Below are 21,755 nucleotides of genomic sequence, written 5' to 3' on the forward strand. Positions count from 1 at the left end.
CATGGGACACAATCCAAGAAATATCAGGTCATTGTCAGGTCAGGAATAATGCTTCTTCATCTTCGACTAACAATGAGCCTGAGGATCCTTTTGAGGTCTTTTTGAATTCCTTGGATGAGTCGAACACCACATTGGAAGACACTAACCTCATGGATCAGCTTAATGATCTCTCTCGAATGCCACGGCTAAAGCAAGAAGAATCGATCCTAGAATTAAAAACTCAAAACCAGAATTGAATAAGTTAGTTGCGGCAATTCTGGCAATACCATGCGCCAAAGTTCACTTTTGTAAGATTAGATTTTAAATAAATTCTGGATACAAAAATTTTCATAAAATTTATATATTTAATATTTTTTTTAAAATTTTGTTTGGGTTAAATATTACACGTAAAAAAAGAAAAATGAACCAAATTTGTATCAAAATGTAAAACAAGCAAGCTATTTCCAAGAAAAAAAAAATTTTTTGGTCCAAAAATTTTGTATTCAACTGACCAAAATTTGTACCAAGCGTAACATATTTTTAATACCAATGCCATCAAAAGATGCGAATTTTTGTGCTGAACAAAACATGTTGTTTGTTTCATCGTGCGAAGAGCTATTCACGGTTTAATACTCAATAAAAATCACAATTTAGAATATTTTTTATTTAATTTATCAAATTCTTTATAACAAATACCTACTTTAAAATCAAAATATTTGCAAAAAAAGACTTTGATGGTTTAAGGGAGTCATCAGAAGGCCAAATTACAAATTTGAGCGGAATCGGACAATAGGAAAGGGTTACACTGAATCTTAAGAGTGAAAGGAATTCTGAGACATAGTGATCTAAAGAAGCATAAAAAACTGGTTTTTCATCATACATTTTTTTTCTTTACCAATTCTTTACCAACATTGGTATTAAAAATATTTTACGCTTGGTACACATTTTGGTCAGTTGAATACAAAGTCCGCACTCAGAAAATGTCCAAATTTGCGAATAAATTCCTGGTTTGGCCATCTGCCATCTGCATTTGCGAGAAGCGTAGTGCACCTTTCGTGACCCAGGACACGATGAATGGGTAGGTGTACATGAAAGAGCGGCTGTTTCCTCTCCTAAAGGCCCACAACGTCTTAACAATATTCTGGCCGGATTTGGTCTCATGCCACTACTCTAAGGACGTGCTGAAAGGGTATGCGGACAATAAGATCAATTTCGTGCCGAAAATGTTCAACCCTCCCAACACTCCGGAACTCCGCCCCATCGAGAAGTAATCGGGGATTATGAAGCAGCACCTTCTTTAACGACCTAAAGTAGTGAAAACAGTCAACTGAAGAAAGTATGGGTTTACATGCAAAAAAGGGTTGGTTCACAGGTTGTGCAGAATCTTATGGCCTGAGCTAAGGCCAAGGTGCGGGCATTTACGTATAGTCTGTAAATGAAATACGAGTAAAATGATAAAATGAAGTTTAATAGTTAATTTTCAATCCCTGAAAATTTGATGGGAATCGGATGAAAACTCGAATTTTGCGAACCAATTTTGTGTGTGGCAATTTCATCATGGACACCCTTTAGAACTGTACAACGCGCTCGCGAAACGCTTCTGGGGGAACATAAACAAAACAAAACAACAAAGCTAACACATACATACCTACTTTCATTTTCACTGAGCTCGTTTATGTTTGAGAATTGGGGCCTCGAAAAAATTCAAAAATTCTAATTGCCACCCGTTACAAGGAAGATAATTTTCGACTGGTGAAAGAAGTCTTTATTTATAACGTTTTGGCATCGCAATCGTTTATATTATTTAAAAAATGGATAATTTACTCAATGAAGTTGTATAAATACGATACATATTTTCAAGTTGTGATGCTTAAGTAAAGACAAAAAGCGTAAAAATATTTCTACATCAAGGGCTTATAAACTTTTACAGATCCTAATGAAATTAATTTCTGCATTTCCTCACAGCATGTTAGCCTTAAGGCCCATTTACAGTTCTCGAAAAAAGAACGTGAATAATCTCATTAAAAATACCCCACAACCGTTTTCATTCCAATAATTTCCGCGATGTAAACCGGTGGAATCGAAATTAAAACAGATCTGGAAAGTTGTAAAGAACGAGTCCGGCTAGAATTTCTGCTTTCAATCATTTCGCATCGATTCCACCATGTTACACAGGCTAGTTGTGCCGCGTTTTTGGGTTCACGTTCATTTTCACGAGAACTATAAATGGGTCTTTAGATGGCTGATCTGTTTTATGCACGCTCATTTTTATTTAACCATTTATGTTTAAAAAATAACCATTTTATGGTTTTCGATGCAGAACAGCCAATATGGTTACATTTTAAGAATTTTTCGAAGTGCAATTTTAACCATATCCCAAGTTTCCATGCAAAAGCTAAGAAATGGTTAAAAATGTGATCAACAAACGCAAGAACATTTTCATGTCCGCCATTTTAGAAACAATCTTTGCTGTAGCCACTTTGATTTTAGTTTATTTTTAATTTTTCAGCAGTTTTAATTCAATACAACCTAAACGGACTTGATTCCTAGGTGCTGGAACCGACTTAACACGTTCGTCGCCCAAAAAAAATCTCAGAGCATGAAAGTAAAGCGAGAGAGCTTCAGATTTACAACGCGTGGCAGAACTGAGCAGCAACCTTGCTTAACCTTCCCATGCCGTTCGGGTCAATATGACCCGAAGCGCACATTTAAAATCTCTTTATCATCATTCCAATATACTGAAGAACTATGAATTTTGACAGACCAAGTATGTTCTATGAAAATAATGATCAAATTAACGTCAAAAAATTGAAATTTGAGTTTTGAAAATTGGTCCATTGGGAAATGAAATACAGCTAAGCAAAGCAAAAAATGGATATCGTTTTTTTAAAGTTAGATTTTTTTCTACCGGAAGATCTGAGATAGCGGTCAAAACTTTCATTGGACCCCAACATATCTATACACTGTCGAATAGATGGATTCTTGACAATTTCAAACATCAATGAAACACTTAAATACAGAAAAGCTGTCAAAAGTTATGAGCATTTTAAAAATAAAATTGATTTTTCGGTCTTTTTACTTTCTGAACCAGTTTCTGATAACTTGGTAATACATATCGACTTTATTTTGAAATTTTGAGTAATAGGAACAAATTACCTTCACAATGAATATAATATCATCAAAATCGGTTAACATTTACAGCCAGGAGAACGAAATCAAACTACAACTCAAATTTCCCCGAAACGGATATTTTGCGAACGGCATGGGAAGGTTAAGAGAGCCGTCACCCATATATGGGTGACGTGGCGACGAACGTGTTAAACCGATTCCACTCAAAAGTTGTTTTAGTTCAGTCCCTGATGCCTGAAGATTATCGTTGCCGGAAGTTGCTTAGTCGCAAAACCGTAATCCGGCTCCTCGTCACAGTAATGGGTTCAAAATCAGGCAGCTGGACAGAACTAATTGCAATCATCGCTCAACAAGGTAAGCACTAACAACATTAAGTGAAATATGAAATCTATATTTTTCAATATTTTGTTTTATCTTAAACAGACCTTCGAGGAACAATACCGGGTTTGCACCATCGCTGCATCGGTCGGGTTCGAGCACTCCAAATGGGTGCACTGAGATGGCGGACATTCCCTTTGGATGAAACCAGCAGATGATTCCTGATCTGGATTATGACGCATGATCGGCTGACAATCCGGAATTTCCTCTTCACCTGTAATTTGTTCGAACGGGCCCGGTCCCGTAGATGTTCGAAAGGAATAAAAAAGCAGCAATGAAGATGTTCATTAATCTGCTGCAGCAGTAAGGCGGTGTTCAATTTGTCAACTTTAAGAAGATTCAACTACGTGGACATGACATGTACAAAATGATAGTGCCTATTAAAAACAAATCATTCTTGAACTTCAAATCGATATAAATATATTTAGGTGTAAGTATTACCACGTAATTAGAACGAAAAAAAGTTGAATTGATTTTTTATTTTTGCTTGCAGCTTTTTCCTCCGGAATCATTAGGAACGAGGAGAGCACATGCATGCCTGATGCTGAACGGGCGGGAGAATTTTTTTGAACAGCGGGACGTGAGCCGAAGTAGGCCATACCGTTAGGTGTCGAAGCATAACGAGAAGACCGAAGTTGAACCGAAAGATTCGTGTTGCTCGTTTGATTCACGGTGATCTGTCCAACAATCTCAGCATCAGGTCATCTGCGTCGGTGACAACTCATGGCACGGGATTTGCTGCGTTTGTGCAGCATGAATAATCGCGATGTTGTGCAATGAGGTTGGATATTTGCCACCCACCTATCTGGATGCTGCAAAGCTTACGAACGTCATCTTAAAGCTTCGTTACGAGTAGGTACACCGATCATTAATTTATCTACCACAACAGCCTGAAGTGCGTGGAGTCGTTCACCAAGCTGCCGTGTTCGATTCGCTTGATGTCAATGTAATCCGGAACTTTATCAGGAGTCGATGGCCTCGCTGTTGTTCTCCTCGATGGAAGGGGTGCCTGGGGTGTAAGGGTTTGGATTGAAATCATTTTTGCTGCTGCTGCTCTGGGAAGCAAGGATTAAGTTTAAAGAAAAAAAAATACAAATTGCTACTTTGCCGAAATTTTTCGGATTAATTTTATTTTATCTTCGAAAATTGCTCAAATCCCGAAATTTTTTGAGGAAATCTTGATTTCCTTTCTTAAATTTTGAAAAAACGTAAAATATTCATTCATCTTGCTCTCCTTCGCTTTGCTTTGCGGTTAAAAATTAACCATTTCCCTCTTCTCCGCATAAATTTCATGCGGTTAAAAAGTAACCATATATCCCACTTCTCAAGAGAAGTCAAAAAATGACTTCTATGGAAAAAGTAAAAAAATCACTTAACGCGGAAAGGTGTGAAAATGGTTACTTTTTAACGATAATTGGTTTATGATTTTCGAGCGTGTGGGTAGCGTATAAAATCGATCAAGACATAAAGATTCATCACCTAGCCGACCCATAAAACATAAGCACCCAAAGGGCAGTAAGACACACAATCGTCGCCTTTTTTCGCAGCCATCGGAAGGTTTAATTGATCCCGCTGAGGTCGTACCGAACACATATCGAGTGTGAGTGATGACTGCTTTAATGGCTCTCGACAACTTGACATTTTCCTCCGGAAGATCAATAAAACAGTTACTATAGCCATCATAAAAATCAAGCCATCCGATCCATTATTGAAACACAGGTCAGCGACACGGAGGCTAAAACAAAAGATGGCACCCACGAAGGGTTCAATCAGAACAGAACGGAACTTTTCTCAATCAATTTACAGCTCGAGTGTCGCGGATGTTTCCTATTCCTGGAACATTCGCACCAGGCATATGCAAATCTATACACCGAGCTCACACGTGACGCAAATGGCAAACTGAATCAATTACCTACCTAGAGTCGGACGAGCGCCATTTAAAGGGGGATGTTCACTTCCGACCGGATGCTCTCAGAGTCGATTATTTTTTATTTAGATAGTGCTACTTCTAATGAATAGCTAGGAGCGTTTCTAGGGAGAGAGATATTGTTTTTTTATTCTCTTTAAGTTTAATGTTTGATTTAAAGTGATGCGATTTTAGCAAATACTAATATTTTTAAAACTGTCTTTAGAACGGTCTGACTAGAACATAAAATCAGCACAACATTTTTTTGTGAAGGAAAAAATTAGGACAGAGTGGGGAAACGTGGGCCAATCTGAATATCTCAGATGTGTGTTGAGATAAAAACCTCAAATTATCTGTCATCGCCGTTGCGTAAGCATATTTATCTATTTGTTGTTGACCTGAATACGGATTATATGCTTCTTTTATTTATCAAGGTTTAGAAAAATTCAAAAACATTACTTACATAATTAAACAAGCACCTGCTAATTGCATCGTGGAAAAGAAATTTTTGATGAAACATCAATAAGTCACATAAACGTAACCAATTTGCAAATCATAGCTTTTGGGGTATCTTGAGCCACCTCTATATGTATGTTTTTTAACAAATTCAGAACTTCAAGTACGTTTTTCCTATCTGTAAAGTTTTCTTATGCCAAATGAAGAGTTTTGAAAAAAAATTGCCGAAACGTTCGTGAGCCAAGTTTTAGGAATTATTCGATCATAAGCAACTCTCTTTTTCATTTCCTCATTTGAAATTTCTTCAGAATAACTAAATGAATTATGAAATTTCAGTTTTGGGTCAACTCATAAACTTTGCACGTTATCTAGTTTGTAGCCCACGATTCTCCACATTTTTTTAAAATCCAAAAAAATACTTTTATTTGAAACAGACAGAACTCAAAGAAATTAATTGATCTATGTATATACAGTACCGTTCATAATTGTATAGAAATTGGAAGTAAGCGCACTGTCACTTCGACTTTGAACTTCCATAACTTTTAACTCTGATGATATTTTTTGTTCAAATTTGTTGCGTTAGATAGATCAACTATCACACTGTTATAACACAAAATTTGAGCTTTCTGGAGTTTGTGTGGTCTGAGAAACAATAGTTCTACGAAAATCGGACTTTTTGGACTTTTATCATTCAAACTGCAATATCTCAGAAACTACGCTACATTTTTTATTGAAATTTTGCACAGTGATTGTTGAAATATAAAACTAGCATGCCTGAAGTTTTCGAAAAGTTCTATTGATGAGATCAAAAGTTACGCGAGGTGTAATATTTCAGGCATGAACCTTGAAATGCGATTTCTATAGAATTTTGGACGAATGTTTCCATAGGAAAATCATATTCTCTGTTAAACAACCAGTAAATCTATTTCAACCGAAAAATCACAACAATATCGCGAGATTCTGATTTCAAAACACAAATATATCATTTATTTCATTTTTTCTTTTCTTCATTGCTTTTGTCAGACATTTTTTGTCTGATTGGTGGAGGAAACGATATTGTTCTCATGAATCGTCCAAAATTCTATAGAAATCGCATTTCAAGGTTCATGCCTGAAATATTGCACCTCGCGTAACTTTTGATCTTATCGATAGAACTTTTCGAAAACTTCAGGCATGCTAGCTTTATATTTCAAGAATCACTGTGCAAAATTTCAATAAAAAATGTAGCATAGTTTCAGAGATATCGCAGTTTGAATGAGAAAAGTCCAAAAAGTCCGATTTTCGTAGAATTACTGTTTCTCAGGCCACACAAACTCCAGAAAGCTCAAATTTTGTGATATAATAGTGTGATAGTTGATCTATCTAACGCAAAAAATTTGATCTAAAAATATCATCAGAGTTAAAAGTTATGGAAGTCCATATTCGAAGTGACAGTGCGCTTGCCTCCAATTTCTATACAATTATGACTGGTACTGTATATATAAAAATGAATGTGTCTGTCTGTCTGTTCCTTGTAGACTCGGAAACTACTGAACCGATCATCGTGAAACTTGGCATCTTAGGGTTTTTGGGGCCGGAGATGGTTTCTATAATAGTTAAAAACCGCTCCGACTTAAAGGAGAGGGGGCTCCCATACAAAATTTGTAGTTTTTTGAAACAAATTAAAGTCATGACATCTATTTTCTCGAGATTTTTTTTCCTTTGGGCGGTTTGTTTTTTGTCTTCATGGTCGAGGCGTCGCGAACATACGTCGCGAGTGGTTGGTAACCAATGTACCTCATTGGATAGTAACTATGACATAGCATACTAATCAGTGGGAATATTTTGGCGCGTATTTCTCAACCAAGGATATTTTCAATGCAAGGGGTGGCGATATGAAGCCTTGATGTGATTTTTTTTCTACTTGATTCCTAGCTCATTTGTACAGCACATGGTTATGAATGACGCCTAGCTGTGATCCAGATTGACATTTTGCCGATCGAATAAAACAAATTTAACAATTACGCGCCTGTTTCTCAAAAAAGTGCCTATATTTCTTATGCACGTGGGGCGTCGCGTATGCAAACTACATATGTTTTTTCTTGCTTAATTGTACACAGCACGTGGAAAGAAATGACGCCTAGATGTGACACGGAATGGTATTTTATCAATCGAATCAAAAGCAATTGAAAGATTTGCAAAAATACTTACATATTTGTTGTCCATATAGCATTTATTCTATTTATTTTTTCGTAATTTTTTCGGAACTCCAGCTGCTGCTCTCATTTCAAAGTTGTTGGTTCTAAACCATGATGAGGATTGATTGAAAAAAAATTACATTTAAAAAAAATAACAATTCCAAATACTATTCCCAAATTTCAAATTTTCAATCAAAATTTGTTCAAAATTCAGCCAAAAATCACAAAGAAAGTGAAGTTTGAGTTTATTTTCTAAGTTTTGTTTTATGCAAAAAAACTCTAATTTTATTTAAAAAATCATTCACGGATTATCATTATGAAATTGGATCTTTATGAAAAATATTTGCTGTTAAATAACAGCACCTGACCTGATCTTCACCTAAAAAAATCTGCACATATTTCTATATTTTCTCGGTGTTTTGTTCAACATTATTAACACAATTAAAACCACGGGAAAATTTCAGCCGTCAAAACACCAAAATTTGGCATTTTATATTTCAGAAACCAATAGATCATTCAGCTAGTTCAATATATTTGATATCATAATATTATATACAACGGTAAGTGTTGTGTTATATTTTGTAGCATGAAGTTTCATAATTAGATTCAAAACATTTGAATTATGCTTTTTAATGAAGCAAACTAGCTGCAAGTAAGAAAATGAGATACACATCTCATATTTGGTCCACAATGTGTTGATATTGCAGCTTTTTCAAAAGTCTAATTTTTCACTAAACCATAATTTGGTTCATGTTTAGTTTGCATTAAGCAAAAAAAAATTTATCACTGACTTTTTTTTTGAAAATTTGATCCATTTTTTTTTTTGAAAATTTAATTTATTTTCATCTAAGATGAATATGCAAAAGAGTTTGAAAGATTGGGCTTGTTTGATTTGAGTATAGAATTTTGTTAAGAAATGAAAGGTTCTCCTAAAAAAAAATCTTCTATTTTCGAATCAAGATTGATCTATCAGACTCTTGAACAAATTCATGGATTTTGACAATTGAACAAAGCGAACTTAGCTCACCTTTCAAGTTTAGAAGAAATTTCCTAAATTTACGATTTAATACGAAAACTATTGATGTAAAAGTATTTTAAAATGATTAATATAGTTACAAAAATAATTTGATTTAATTATTTTTTGTATTCGTGCATTGTTGGGTAGAAAATAATAGGTAACCAAACCACCCCATGAGTCGGTTCTTCCTCCAGCAATAATTATCTTTCAAAAGGTCTTTAACCCTCGTATGTGCCAGAAATTTTTACCTGTTACAGTCCATGGAGTGTCAATTTGACACTCCTGACTAAAACCAATATATCTTAGGGTTGCCATCCGTCCCGCAAAAGCGGGGCATGACCCGCTTTTTTGGTGAATGTCCCGCTGTCCCGCTTTTTTCTCAAAATGTCCCGCTTTTTTCTCAAAATGTCCCGCTTTTTTTATAGAAATCTTTTAGAAAGTTCACTGACTTCCACTGGAAAAACTCAAACATTATCCTCAATTTCAATTCGTTGGTTCAATACAAAAAATGTTTCGAATACGAGCATTTTCTCAAAATAAGCATCAATTTTTCAGAGTTTACTTAAGACAGTAACAGTAAGATTCTTATTCAGTTGAGCGTTTTTGGAGCACGTTCAACCAATGCAATGTGAATAAATTTATCATTAAGAAAATATTGTTTAAGGTGTTTCCAAATGATTATAGATCTTCATTTTTCGATAGAATCTTAGTTAAATGTCCTTTTCTCATATACTATCTTTTTAGACTAAGATGTCCAAAGTTTACATACAATGAATCAAATTTTTTCAAGAGTTTTCAAATTTTTAAAACAAATATGAAATATATTTGTTCGTCCACAAAGCTTTTTACGCGATATAAAATCCGCGTTTACATGTAGGACTTGAAATATTTCTGTCATATAATGTGTAAATTTGCGAGAACTGTGGAAAATAACCTTGCTTATGGCAAAAAAAACCATGAAAATAGAACTCATGTAAGAAAAACTGAGCAAAATCAATCCGCGTTAAAGAAAATCCCAAGTGTACTTTCTATGAATAACTTTGGTTGATGGTTTATGTAAAGTTTGGCAAAACAATAACGCTTTTTTATGAGTTTTCCAAATGTCCCGCTTTTTTCTGAAAATATCTGGCAAGCCTAATATATCTCTCTTGATTCGCAATCAATTTTTATGAAATTTATAGTTTTGAAAACTTCTTAACCCATCTCAAATATGTATTTCTGACAATATTGAGCTACAACACTTCAATTTTCCGTTATTCCGCTATAAAATTTTTTCATTTTATTTTTTCAAAGATGCTTAAGTTAGAAGCTATACGTTGCACACAAGGATATATTTTTTTGAATTTTTTCAAGATCATTATCACAAAAATTAAAAAAAAAAAGTGGTGTGAAAAACGTACTTTTCAATTAATGAACCATCAAAATTGATTAAGTTATACCAGAGAAATTTTGAAAAGAGGATTGAAAAGTTGACGTAGTTTCGCACGTTTTTGCATTTTTAGATTTTCAAATCATCAAAGATGGCAGTTTAAGTCAACATTGTCAAATTGATACTCAAGGTTTAATCAAGGTTGCCGAAATCACAAAAAGTCGATAATTTCACATAATTCTGTTGCCTTTGCTCCCGAGCAAATTTTTTCCGAATTTCTAACTTTGTTTTGGAAAACATGCTAAGATTGATAATGGCAAATAATTTTTTTCGGTAACCTTGGATCTGATTTGAGAGTATTTTTCCTGGGCTTTAAGGGTGCGTCAAAATAAAACGATGCAAAATAAAGATCTAAGAATTCAATGTGGATGCACCCAAAGTTACAAGCCGCCAAACTTCCAATAGTGTCATAAAGGGCGAACACGAAATTATTGCTTCACATTCAACAGGGCATTACTTTTTTACCATTGGGTAAAATTCAACCAAATTTTGCACACTTTCTCATTGATGTCAAACTGTCAGGGACGCTGGAGCTAGAAGGAGCTTGAAGAAAACCGAGACCGGAGACCAAAAAGACAAAGGAAAGATTAAGCGGATGATTATAGCAAATCCCAACGTCTTAAGCCGTGAGTTTTTCACCGGCAAGATTAAGTTCGGTGTGGACAACAAATTTAAGAAGAAGAAAACGTCGAAGTTAGCCTCCAAATATTTCTTTTGGTAGGAGGACTGAGGATTGAGCCTTTCGTGATAAATGGCACAGCAAATGACGAGATCTACAAATCTGAGTACCTCGAGAAGCGCCTTTTGCCATTCTTGCAGCAGCACGATGAAGCTCCACTATTTTGGCCAGATTTGGCATCATGTCACTATTCTAAAAGTGTCCTGTAGTGGTATGAGGCAAATTTTGTCCATTTTGTTCTAAAAGACATGAACCCGCCGAACTGTTCGGAGCTGCGACCGGTGGAGTAATACTGGGCAATTTCGAAGAAAATTGACATGAAATTTTAGCTGTTGCAATAATTTCGTGTTCGCCCTTTATTGATATTAAAGAGCGGATTAAGGTTAAATGTGTGATTTTGGGTTCAAAATTGACAAACTTTGGAATTGATTTTTCTCGAGTTTAAAAAACATCCTATCTTCCATGATTTGACAAACAAATATTTGATATTTCAACTGAATAAAGCCGTCATAATAGTTTTTGCTAAAAAATCCATTCAAACTTATTAACTATTACAACTTTGTTTTCTAAGAAAAAAAAATGTGTGTATTTTAATTTCATTAAATGCTTATAAAGAATCTTTCTGGTATAATTTCATTCACAAAAGTTAGAGCCAGAATACTGTTATTTTCGACACACCCCAAGATTTCAATATTCAAAAATCTTAACGCGCGTAAAAAATTTCATACTTATGTGATGTCTGCTGTAATGTTCCATCAAAACCCGTTAGCTGCAAATTTTTAGAAGATCATTTGACTACCTTTTCATTGGAATTTTTTTATGTGTAAATCATGTAAGAATTACACGCCCTTATATTTTATTTCAGATTAGGTAGTAATCAATAATGATAATAACAAAGTGTATGGTTTGATAAGAATTTTTGCTGAAGACACCATTAGTCTATCTCTTAAAGTATCTTTGTAATTAATTTTGTCACGATAAAGTTCCGTCCTGGACCACTGGGCCAGCAGGATACTGAAATACCATGGAATTCAGGATGTATTCTATTTTTGGAATCTGACAAGGAATTAGTCACCGGTTCATTATGCTTCAACCGTTCCCAAACTTTTGCTACAGCTTCTTCAAGAAGGTCAAGTCCCGATAACGCCGCATTCGAAAAGCAAGTGTGGTATGTATGTAGTAGGTAATTATGGGTTTAAAAAAATCAAAACAAAACTAACCATCACCAAGTGCCATTCATTGACCGAAAATTTATCAAGAGCGCAGCACTTGTCAAATTCCAAGCATCATTAAGTCTGAGAGTTGTTGGTCGGTTGATTGATTGATTGATTGGTTCGGTCGAAAGGTTTCAAAGAAGCTTAGAGTGCGAGACTTACCGGATCCATTCGGCTGCGGTGGTCCTCCGTCGTCCCCGTCATCGTAGTACTCATCTTCGCCATCGTCGTCGTAGTCCAGTATGGCGTGTACTTGAGATTTAGATCCTTTGCCGGCCTGAACCTGAACGAACCCGGGGGGTTGTTTCGGGGTGTTGGATGCCCCACCGGACAGGGTACTACTTATGCCTCGACCGCTGGAAATCGGTGGAGGAGGTACCCTGTTCGATGATGACGAAGAAGGGGGGCTCTGTTGTTGAGGCACCTGTTGTGGTGGAGGCAGTGATTTTTGGGACGGCTGCTGTTGTCCAGCTACTGTCCTGTAGCCGGTATTCGGCTGCTGATTTGGATAGTTGTTATAGACCGGAGGTTGTTGTGGCTGCTGTTGATTGTAGCCGGCAGGAGGGTTGTAGTAGCTAGGGTTCTGTTGCTGCTGCTGTTGTTGATTAGGAACCCTGGGAGGAACTTGTGAGTAGGAACCTTCTCCGTAGGTTCGAGAGGACTGTTGTGGCTGCGGTTGTTGCTGTTGTGGTTGTTGATAGACCTGCTGCCTCTGGGGTGGGGGTAAGTAATTGTTTCTCGGCGCCTGCCGATATTGAGAGCTTTGTTGAGGAGAACTTCGCTTTTGCTGCGGCTGCGAGTAGGGACTGTTGTTGTAGAACCCTGGATCATTGTGATCATCTTCTTGGTGCCCCGCGGGACCGTACAGCAAATTGTTCACGGCCGACGCATGCTGGCTGTGGATTGGGCTAACCGTTGCCCAACCTGAACTTGGAACATTTCCGAAAGGCAGTGTATAATTTGTAAGCGCCATTTATTCACAATATTTTGAAACTAATTCTTCTTTAAATCCTTTAGTTTACTTTCCTTTTCACTGATTTTAGCTTGGAAACATTTCGTGAAAACGAAGTATTTTCCCTAACATCAATATTTGCTCAATCACCACTCAGTTAACACTTTTTCTTCTTGCGTTGCACAACTCGGTTACTGTAAGTTGATAAAAGAAAATGAAATTAATTTTTATTTCCCTTTACCATTTCGGTTCTTTTCCACACACTTTGAGAACAGAAAGCTACGAAACAGTGATATTTGCCATGATTATACTCTTTCTCCTATGTATTCCACTTCAAAAAGTTCACATTTGCAAACCAATTAGCTAAACTTTGCTTCAATTAAAAAAACTTTTAAATTGTTATTTTACTTTAATTTGCAACTGATTTTCCTCAACACAAATACATTAGAACTTTTGTCATTGAATGTTATTAACTGGGAATTTCATAAGCTAAACGTCCAAATGATAGATTAGAGTGTGAAAAATTTATTTTTATATGGGACCAACTAAAAAAAATCATGTTAGGAGGTTTCACCAACGTGATTTCTGATAAATATAAGTCTACTTTTCAAACATTTGATTCCTAGAAAAAAAAAATCTGGACCCTATAATTTTCACAATTTAATTTTTCCATACAAAACTTTAATTTTGGCCTACCCAATTCCCAGACATGATATTATTTGTTTGGTGTGAATCATTTTTCAAATGTTTTTATTACCATCCAATAATAAAAATTCTGTCACACAGTGTTCTGTGTTGAATGTACAACGTGCATTTTATTGTTTGGCAAATAAAGTTAAACAACATTATTTAAGTTGCTTTGTAATGTTTAAGATGACTATCGCACTCGAAGCCGTATTATCTGGAACTTTTTTTTAAAAAGAAGAAAAAAGTTTTTTTTTATTTTAATGAAATGTTCAAATTGATATGTAGGAAAAAAGAAACTGATTTGAAAATATGGCTTTAATAATAAACAGTTTATATAATTTCCAAAAAAGAAATGAGTCACATTTTACCAAACCATCACAAGTTCACAACAGAACTATGAATTGGAAGCACATATTCCTGAAGATCTTGTGAAACAGTCTCCCAGACAGTCGCATGCAGCGAGATAGGCACGTGTAGCTTTGCCAATCGCGTAAATCGAATCTTTTACATTTCCGCACACGAATCCATTGAGCAAACAGTAGTGCGGGATCTTAAGTATGTGTACCATCGTACTCTGCCAGAGGTCGCTGCGCTGCTAGAGGAAAGATCATTCGCGATAAAGCACACGTGATTTCATCAACCGAAATCGACTAGCTTTGGCTCGATTTGCTTCTGCGTGCTGTAGTAAAATTCGCCTGTTAGACAGGTCTGCTGTTATGAATAAGTCAAATAACTCATCAGCGGGCTACATCAGAGCCGGGCGGAGACTAAGCTGGGAGGGGTTCATCACCGGCTTAAGCGAGTTGCGCTTTCCTACGCTCCTCAGTCATCAGTGGGTGAACCGAACTCTGTCTTTATAAATATGAATGAAGGTACAAACAAATAAGCATCGAGCCGGTCTCGTTTTGGGGGGATCGGCCTGCCTGGGACAGAGACAGTATCACAACAAGATCAGCTGAAGATGAGTGGTTGATACTGGTTTCACAAGATTGACGACTGAGGGCACCCTGCATCGATGTTCCTTCGTGGTTAGCTACCTGTTCCAGAAGATGAGGCTTGTTTTCGTTAACTTTTGTCTTTGTAGTCTCAGGCAGGAGCTTCACATCATAACTGGCAATAACTCAGATTAAGGTTGCACTATTCTTGTTGCACCATTATGTAATTCATAAGAGGTTAAGTTATGGTTTGAGACTGATACATTGTGTGTTTGTATATGCTTGGAATATTTCTTCATTTGTTTAGACTAAACTTACAACTATTTGGAAAATATCTTGCTTTAAGTTGACTATCATCTAATTCTGCATCAAATAAGCAATTTCAAATTGCTTTGCACCTGTTTCGAAGTATTTTGTCTCAACCCTTTCTCTTTGGTGATAAACACCCTAGAAGCGACAAGTCATCTGATGTCCTTTCAGTTATTGGTCATATTTTGAAAATCAGAGAGACCCCTACTTTAAAAAGTTCATGTAAAACATCATTTGGTAATATCATCTGGTTGAAAATAATCGTCTCAAAAACGTGAGGGGCATTAAGATGGAAGAAATAGAAGGAAATTGAAATAAGTAATCGCTTTTGTATTTTTATTTAAAACTAGACATATAAACTACACCTCAAAAAACTAATTTTTGCTACTTCTAGAACTGTGTAAATGCCGATGCCGAGCCAATGCGACAGATAAGTTTTAATGGACGAAAACACTTGTGAGATGAACAACGTTTAACAAGTTCCGGTAGATGAATTCTGAAATATCTCTGCTTCTGACAAAGTCCTTACCAGAATAAAGTTAATATTTGCTGGTTGTTTTAGTGACAAATATCATGATTTGACAAGACTATGTAGTATTGGAAACAAAACGAACATTTTCGTGACGGAAGCTCTGGATTTCGATATTTTCAAAAGCCTGAATAGAGTAGTCTTGTTTGAAAACTGGGCAATTTACAATCTCAACTGATCGATTTTACTTTGAATTAAATCTTGTGATGATTCTTTGATGTTTTTGACAGATTTTGCCAGCTGACATTACAGTAAAAAAGGGATTTGAGTGGCACAAAAATAATCAAGTTTTGGTGAACTCAAAACAGCTGGATCCACCAAATTGTCTCCAGTGTCTGCCAAATAAGTAGGGTAGAGGCCCCTAAGACAACGGCTTAAGGAAGCTTTTTTCATCAGTTCAATAGAATTGCCTTCCATGTTGGTTCAAATCTGTAATTCATTCATAAAACTATATTTTTAATATTGTGTTATGAAATTATCCATAACGTACTTTTGAGACAATTAATGATTTATTTTCCATATTCAAGTTCCCTCATTGTCGTACCAGGTCCTTACTTCCGTCGTACAAGGAGACCGAAGTTGTCTCAATTTATTCCACCCTCTTCAGGAATAAATTTAAAAAGATGCGTTTGCGGTTCATACAATTGGCATTAGCTTACTTCAAATGGATCAACCGCGCAGCATTACAGCAAATTATCTCTCAAGTAACCAGTCGCAATAAGCCATGAAACTAGGAAGGCTTTATTGTAAAAAGGTCTACCATTGTTTGGCTAATGCATCTGCAGGCAGCAAAATATTATACCCTCTATTGAATTCTACCGAAATTGTCTCAAACTTTCCCTTCCTCATGAGAGATAGATTTGAAATTTTGCGGTTGCGGTTCATCCAAATGCAACTATTTACTTCGCACGGATCAACCGCGCAGGATAACTGCAAAGTTCGAATGAGATCTAAGTCGCAATAAAATGGTCTTGCGCTTGCCAAGAAATCTCAAGGTAGCGTTATTGTAGCTAGGTACCATTGCTTGGCTAAGGCAATTGCAGGCAGCACAATATTAGACCTTACAAATTGAATCCACCTTGTAAATGTGTTTTGTACCAACACACTCTTAAACGGACCGGGCTGCCATGATCCAGGATTTGTCTGTAAAATAAGATTTTATAATATTCATACAGATATTTTCTACTAATTACAATGCACAAATTTACACAGAAACTGCACATATTTAAAGAACATTAACATTTTTAATAGTACTATATGTTTTTTCTACGTAATGAGACTGAATAGTAAGACATTTGAGGAGAGACAGAACCACTCTTGCGTTTTGTCAACATGTGTATTCTTATCCATGTGGGAACCCTAGCGAAGGATATCGAAACAAAGCAACGCCACGTTGATGCGTGTAATGCGCATTAGACTGGTTCAGCTCATCTATTCGTGTTTTTTTACGAGCGATAAAAGTTTTTGCAAAAATGTTTTTTTTTCGGAAATTGACGCTTTGTTATTCTAACGTTTTGTTGTTGTCAAGGTTGCAAATAAGAAATCAGTTAAATGCAAGTTTTTGGGAAATGACGTAAAGGTATTCAACTAAAATTAAACTTTTCGACTTTTTTCATTCAAACTGTAATATGTCAAAAACGACACAACATCTTTTGTTGCAAATTCACTGACATTATATAAAAATGAAGCAAACATGAGTCAAGTTTCAAAACTTATATGGTAGGAATCAGAATATAAGCAGGTTCGATTATGTTGGATTTTGAACGACTTTATGTACAAAAAATCATATCTACAGATTTTTTATCTCAACTTGTATTGAGATCCAAACCAGAGACTCATGAATTCTAATTTCAAAATTTTAATGATCAATTCATTCAAATTTTTTTGTCATTTTGACTTTCAACGGAAATTAATTGCATTGTTTTTCCATGCATCGTTACAATTCAGTAGAAATCGACGTTTTCTGTGCAGGAATTCAAATGTTTTCCTCGAGTAGTTATTGATTTCAATTCAAAGAATCTCTGAAAACTGGAAAAGTTTTTGTTTTAGTTTTCAAGGATCTCTGAGTGATCATTCTGTAGAGCAAAGCGTTTGGTCGTATGTGAGATACTGCAATTTGAATGAAAGAGGTTCAAAAAGTCTAATTTTCATACAGTTGATGTATCTCATGTTTCAAATACTTGAGAAAGGTTTAGGGTCATCAGATAATAAAACCAAAAATAATCAAATCTTAAAATATAAAATTTTGAAGAAACAATGTCATTGGAGTTGAACGTTAGAAATGTGTAAAGTAGGAGATATTCTTGCGTGCACCATAACGTCTATTAAATTATGCACGGTACTGGTAGTAAATAATTTGTAAAACACCAACCACTTAGCTGAAAAAGCCATCAATTCTTTGTTCATTTAAAACCATGCATTATAAGCAATGCTGAATACATTCAAGTAATTCAATAATATAAATAGACCACGGTGGCTCTGGGACAAAACTTTAAAACTTTTAAAATTCCACAAATGCTCAAAACTTTAGATTATCCTGATCAATTTCTTGTAAAAGATTGATTGTTTAATGTAAATAAACCGTTTTGAACATTTATACACTGTAAAATCAATAGCTAAGCTCGTAGAAAACTATTTCTGGTCTTAGTACAATCAGTGGTGAGAAGTTTTATTAGATTTAAAAAAAAACAATAATTACTCTGTTTGTGACATTCCAACTCTTTTCTCTCAATTGGTATAACTTTGATGTCTTCTACAAAGTTGTAGCCAGGTAAATTTCCTATTAAATCAAGTTATTGACATATGATGTTGGATTCACGCTAAAAGGAAGACGAGCGTTTTCACACTGATAAGTATGATGTTGTCTATAAAAAAAAACATTAAAAAGGTTAAAAATCTTCAAAAAAATAAAATGTTTTAGACCCCCGGTGGATTATTTCAAATTTGGGTTCAAATGAAAGGGGAAAGTCCCAGCTTTCGAATGGTGCAAAAATTAGCGATATTTCGAAATAATCGTTCCATCAGAGACACCGTGGTACTTTTTGCACTTATATCCCAGCGTATTAAGTTCCCAGCTTGAATAAGGTCAAATAAACAAAATTACTTGGAAATCAATTATGTTCATTCTTTATGAGTCCGACTGTGGTCAGCAAAAATAGTAAAAATGAACCGGTCTAATTCCAATTATTACAAAACGGTTTCCTATGCTTGTCGCAAAATTACGACGAATTATGGGATCCGAGCGATTCGATTTCAATCGAAAATTGACAAATTTACATAAATCAGATTGGTTTGAGATCATTTTTCTAATTTTATTTCAACATTTTTCTGTTGGATTTTATGATTTTGATCGTTACAGGCATTGATAGGAAGCGTTAAAGCAAAGAAACACGTTGGAGGGATCACTAAGTTCGTCTTTCAATATGGCGGAGTGCGCCAATAATTCATTTCACCTCGCGATTTCAAAATCAAATATCTCAAAAAATAGTTTCAAAAGTATTTTAGGAACCATCTCCGGCCCCATATTGAAATTAACATTTTCACATATTACTAAACAAAGTTCAATTGAAATAACAACGAGTAAGTTAAATGAACAACAATGAATATTTAATACCTAACCGAAGTCAAAACACTCTAGACTCTAGACTAAAATATCTATAATTTCACAGAGCTACCTTGCTTTTCCATTTTTGTCTCAGTACAATCACCGACATTTGTTTAAATTAGCACAGATTCAGAGTTTTGTAAGTTCATTTTGGGTAATGCTAAAACTTAGCCTAAAAGCACTAATTTTGGATACAATACTTCAAAATATTCATGTCAGAAAAAAATTACTAAAAAAAACTACTTCCGAAAAAAACTGTGTGAAAATATTTCTTCAATTTGATAATAGATTTTTGGAAAATTTGGGAAATTAGAGAAAGCTGACATTTCAGACAAATAAATTGAAAGTTTTGATTTTTCATCTTTAACTAAATCGCAGGAAATCAGTTATCGGAACCAATGTTAATTTCAAGATTAGTACGTCTCGGTGGTCGAGTGGTTGGCGTGGTAAGACGCTAACCGCTGGTCCACTGACGGCATGGGTTCGATTCCCATCTCGGTACTGGGTGTTAAATGTTAATCTTAAGTTGTCCACGTCATTTATTCAGTCTGTAAAGCATAAATCGGCTAAGACGGTGTATGTCTTTTTAAAGATTAACATATGATGCTAAATAAACTTTGAAAAGGATTCTGATCTGATTTTAGGTTCTGAAAGTTTGAAATTAATGATATCAAGAAATAATATTTTAATTGATTCTTTTTTATTATTATTATTCGGTTAAATCAATCGGCTCAAACCTTTCAGTGTTACGAAGCCAATGTTCCTTTTTATACATCAATTGCTTAAATCTACGTCTATATTTAATTTCCAAACGTTTGATGGTCAATTATTGGTTCTATGTAGTCTGGTTTAAGTATTTACAGTTCGTTATTTTAAAACTAATATAGCCAAAAAAAGGAAGAAAATGATGAAAAACGATACTTAAACGCGGAGATCGATAAATTTTTAATGATTCTCCAAAATCACAAACTTAATCGTAAATTAATTTTGTTTACCAAAGATTGAGATAGGCGATGTGTTCTCAAAACAATATGAGTGTTTTCAAGTTTAACTCTGTGTTCTAGAAATTTTATATTTCTGAGCGCTCAAATAAGGAATACCTTACGTACTCCTTAAGACTTCATTTTTAAGGAATTTTTCTCAAAATTCAATGTTTTCTGATGTCAGTGTCTAAAAACCACATAGTTTTTAATTCATATCCAATAGTCTTCGAATAAAATTTTAAAGTAAATAAACAATAAATTGAATAAAAAAGGCTTAGCTTGTGAAGCACTATTTTGGGAGAATGTTAAAGTGTGGCTTTACTAGCAAACTGGCAAACAAATAGATATTCCAACCGATTTCTGTGTTGACGACCATTTAAAACCATTTTGATTTTCATCCCTCCTATAATTTTTATCAGCACGTGTTTAATCTTGAAAATCTTGATCTTAACTTTTTGTCATCTTATATATCATGTAACGCACCTTATTATGCTTGACGCTCCACTTTTGATCAGCATTCTGATAACTTGACGTTGTTAAACTTCGATTAATGGATATTTTTAAAAATAAGATTTGATAAAAAAAAATTAAAAAAACTAATTGTTTGATTTTTTTTTTGAAATTTTATAACTTTTAAATATTTACAAAACAAGATTAAGTTTATTGATTAAACTTTGTTCTGCTGTAAAGATGGTTATAGTAAAAAAGACCGTGTAATACGTAGATGTACCTACTTATTTGTTTCTATTAGATCTGTAAAGTATTTTTCATAGTTTCTTGCCATTTTCCGAAAACCTCAATGTACTCTTTTTGTCTAGGCTGGATATGGTAGTCCGAGTTTAAAGCAATATTAATTGGAATGTATTTGAGTAATTTCTTACAACAGAGTGAAAAAAAAGCTTATGGTTTTTAATGGTACGATTAGTATTTTGTTCTTCTGAGATTTTTATAAAAGGGCGTTGAGCTCGAAAATTTAGCAAATGGGGCGGTGAGTGGAAAAAATTTGAAAACCACTGCGCTAAATGAACTAATCTTTACTCGTAGTTGTGGCTATTTTCAATACAGATAATATAGTTTAACTTTTGAATTTTGATTAAAATATCTCATTTTTCTTATATGGTTACTTTCTTTCGTCCCATTAAATTGAATGAATGAAGCCCTCAGAGACAAAGGGATATAAATGCAAAACTGATCAATTTCGAGATAATAATGCCAAGCGATTCTCCGAATAATATTTGGTATTTTTCAGAATTTCAAGGTAAATTTATCTACAGTTACGTTCTAAAGAAAAATAAAAATTTTCGAAAAATGTATGGATAATGGCCAAACACACCAAATCACGAGCGTGCATTCTTCAGATTAGCTGTAAACCCTTTTGGCTAAAAATAACT

The 21,755-nt window shown here is 34.8% G+C and overlaps 1 protein-coding gene across 1 annotated transcript in view; it reads right to left on the reverse strand.

Annotated features, from left to right (window-relative positions):
- LOC129747733 (protein spaetzle 3) overlaps positions 1-21,755 on the reverse strand; it is an 83,477-nt gene that overhangs the window by 49,502 nt on the left and 12,220 nt on the right. The window contains exon 2 of the mRNA XM_055742071.1: positions 12,528-13,511. Within this exon, the coding sequence (XP_055598046.1) occupies positions 12,528-13,338 (811 nt within the window). The 5' untranslated portion in view covers positions 13,339-13,511. The remainder of the gene's footprint in view (positions 1-12,527; positions 13,512-21,755) is intronic.

The sequence above is a fragment of the Uranotaenia lowii genome, chromosome 2 (genome assembly GCF_029784155.1).
Source record: "Uranotaenia lowii strain MFRU-FL chromosome 2, ASM2978415v1, whole genome shotgun sequence".
NCBI lineage: Eukaryota > Metazoa > Arthropoda > Insecta > Diptera > Culicidae > Uranotaenia > Uranotaenia lowii.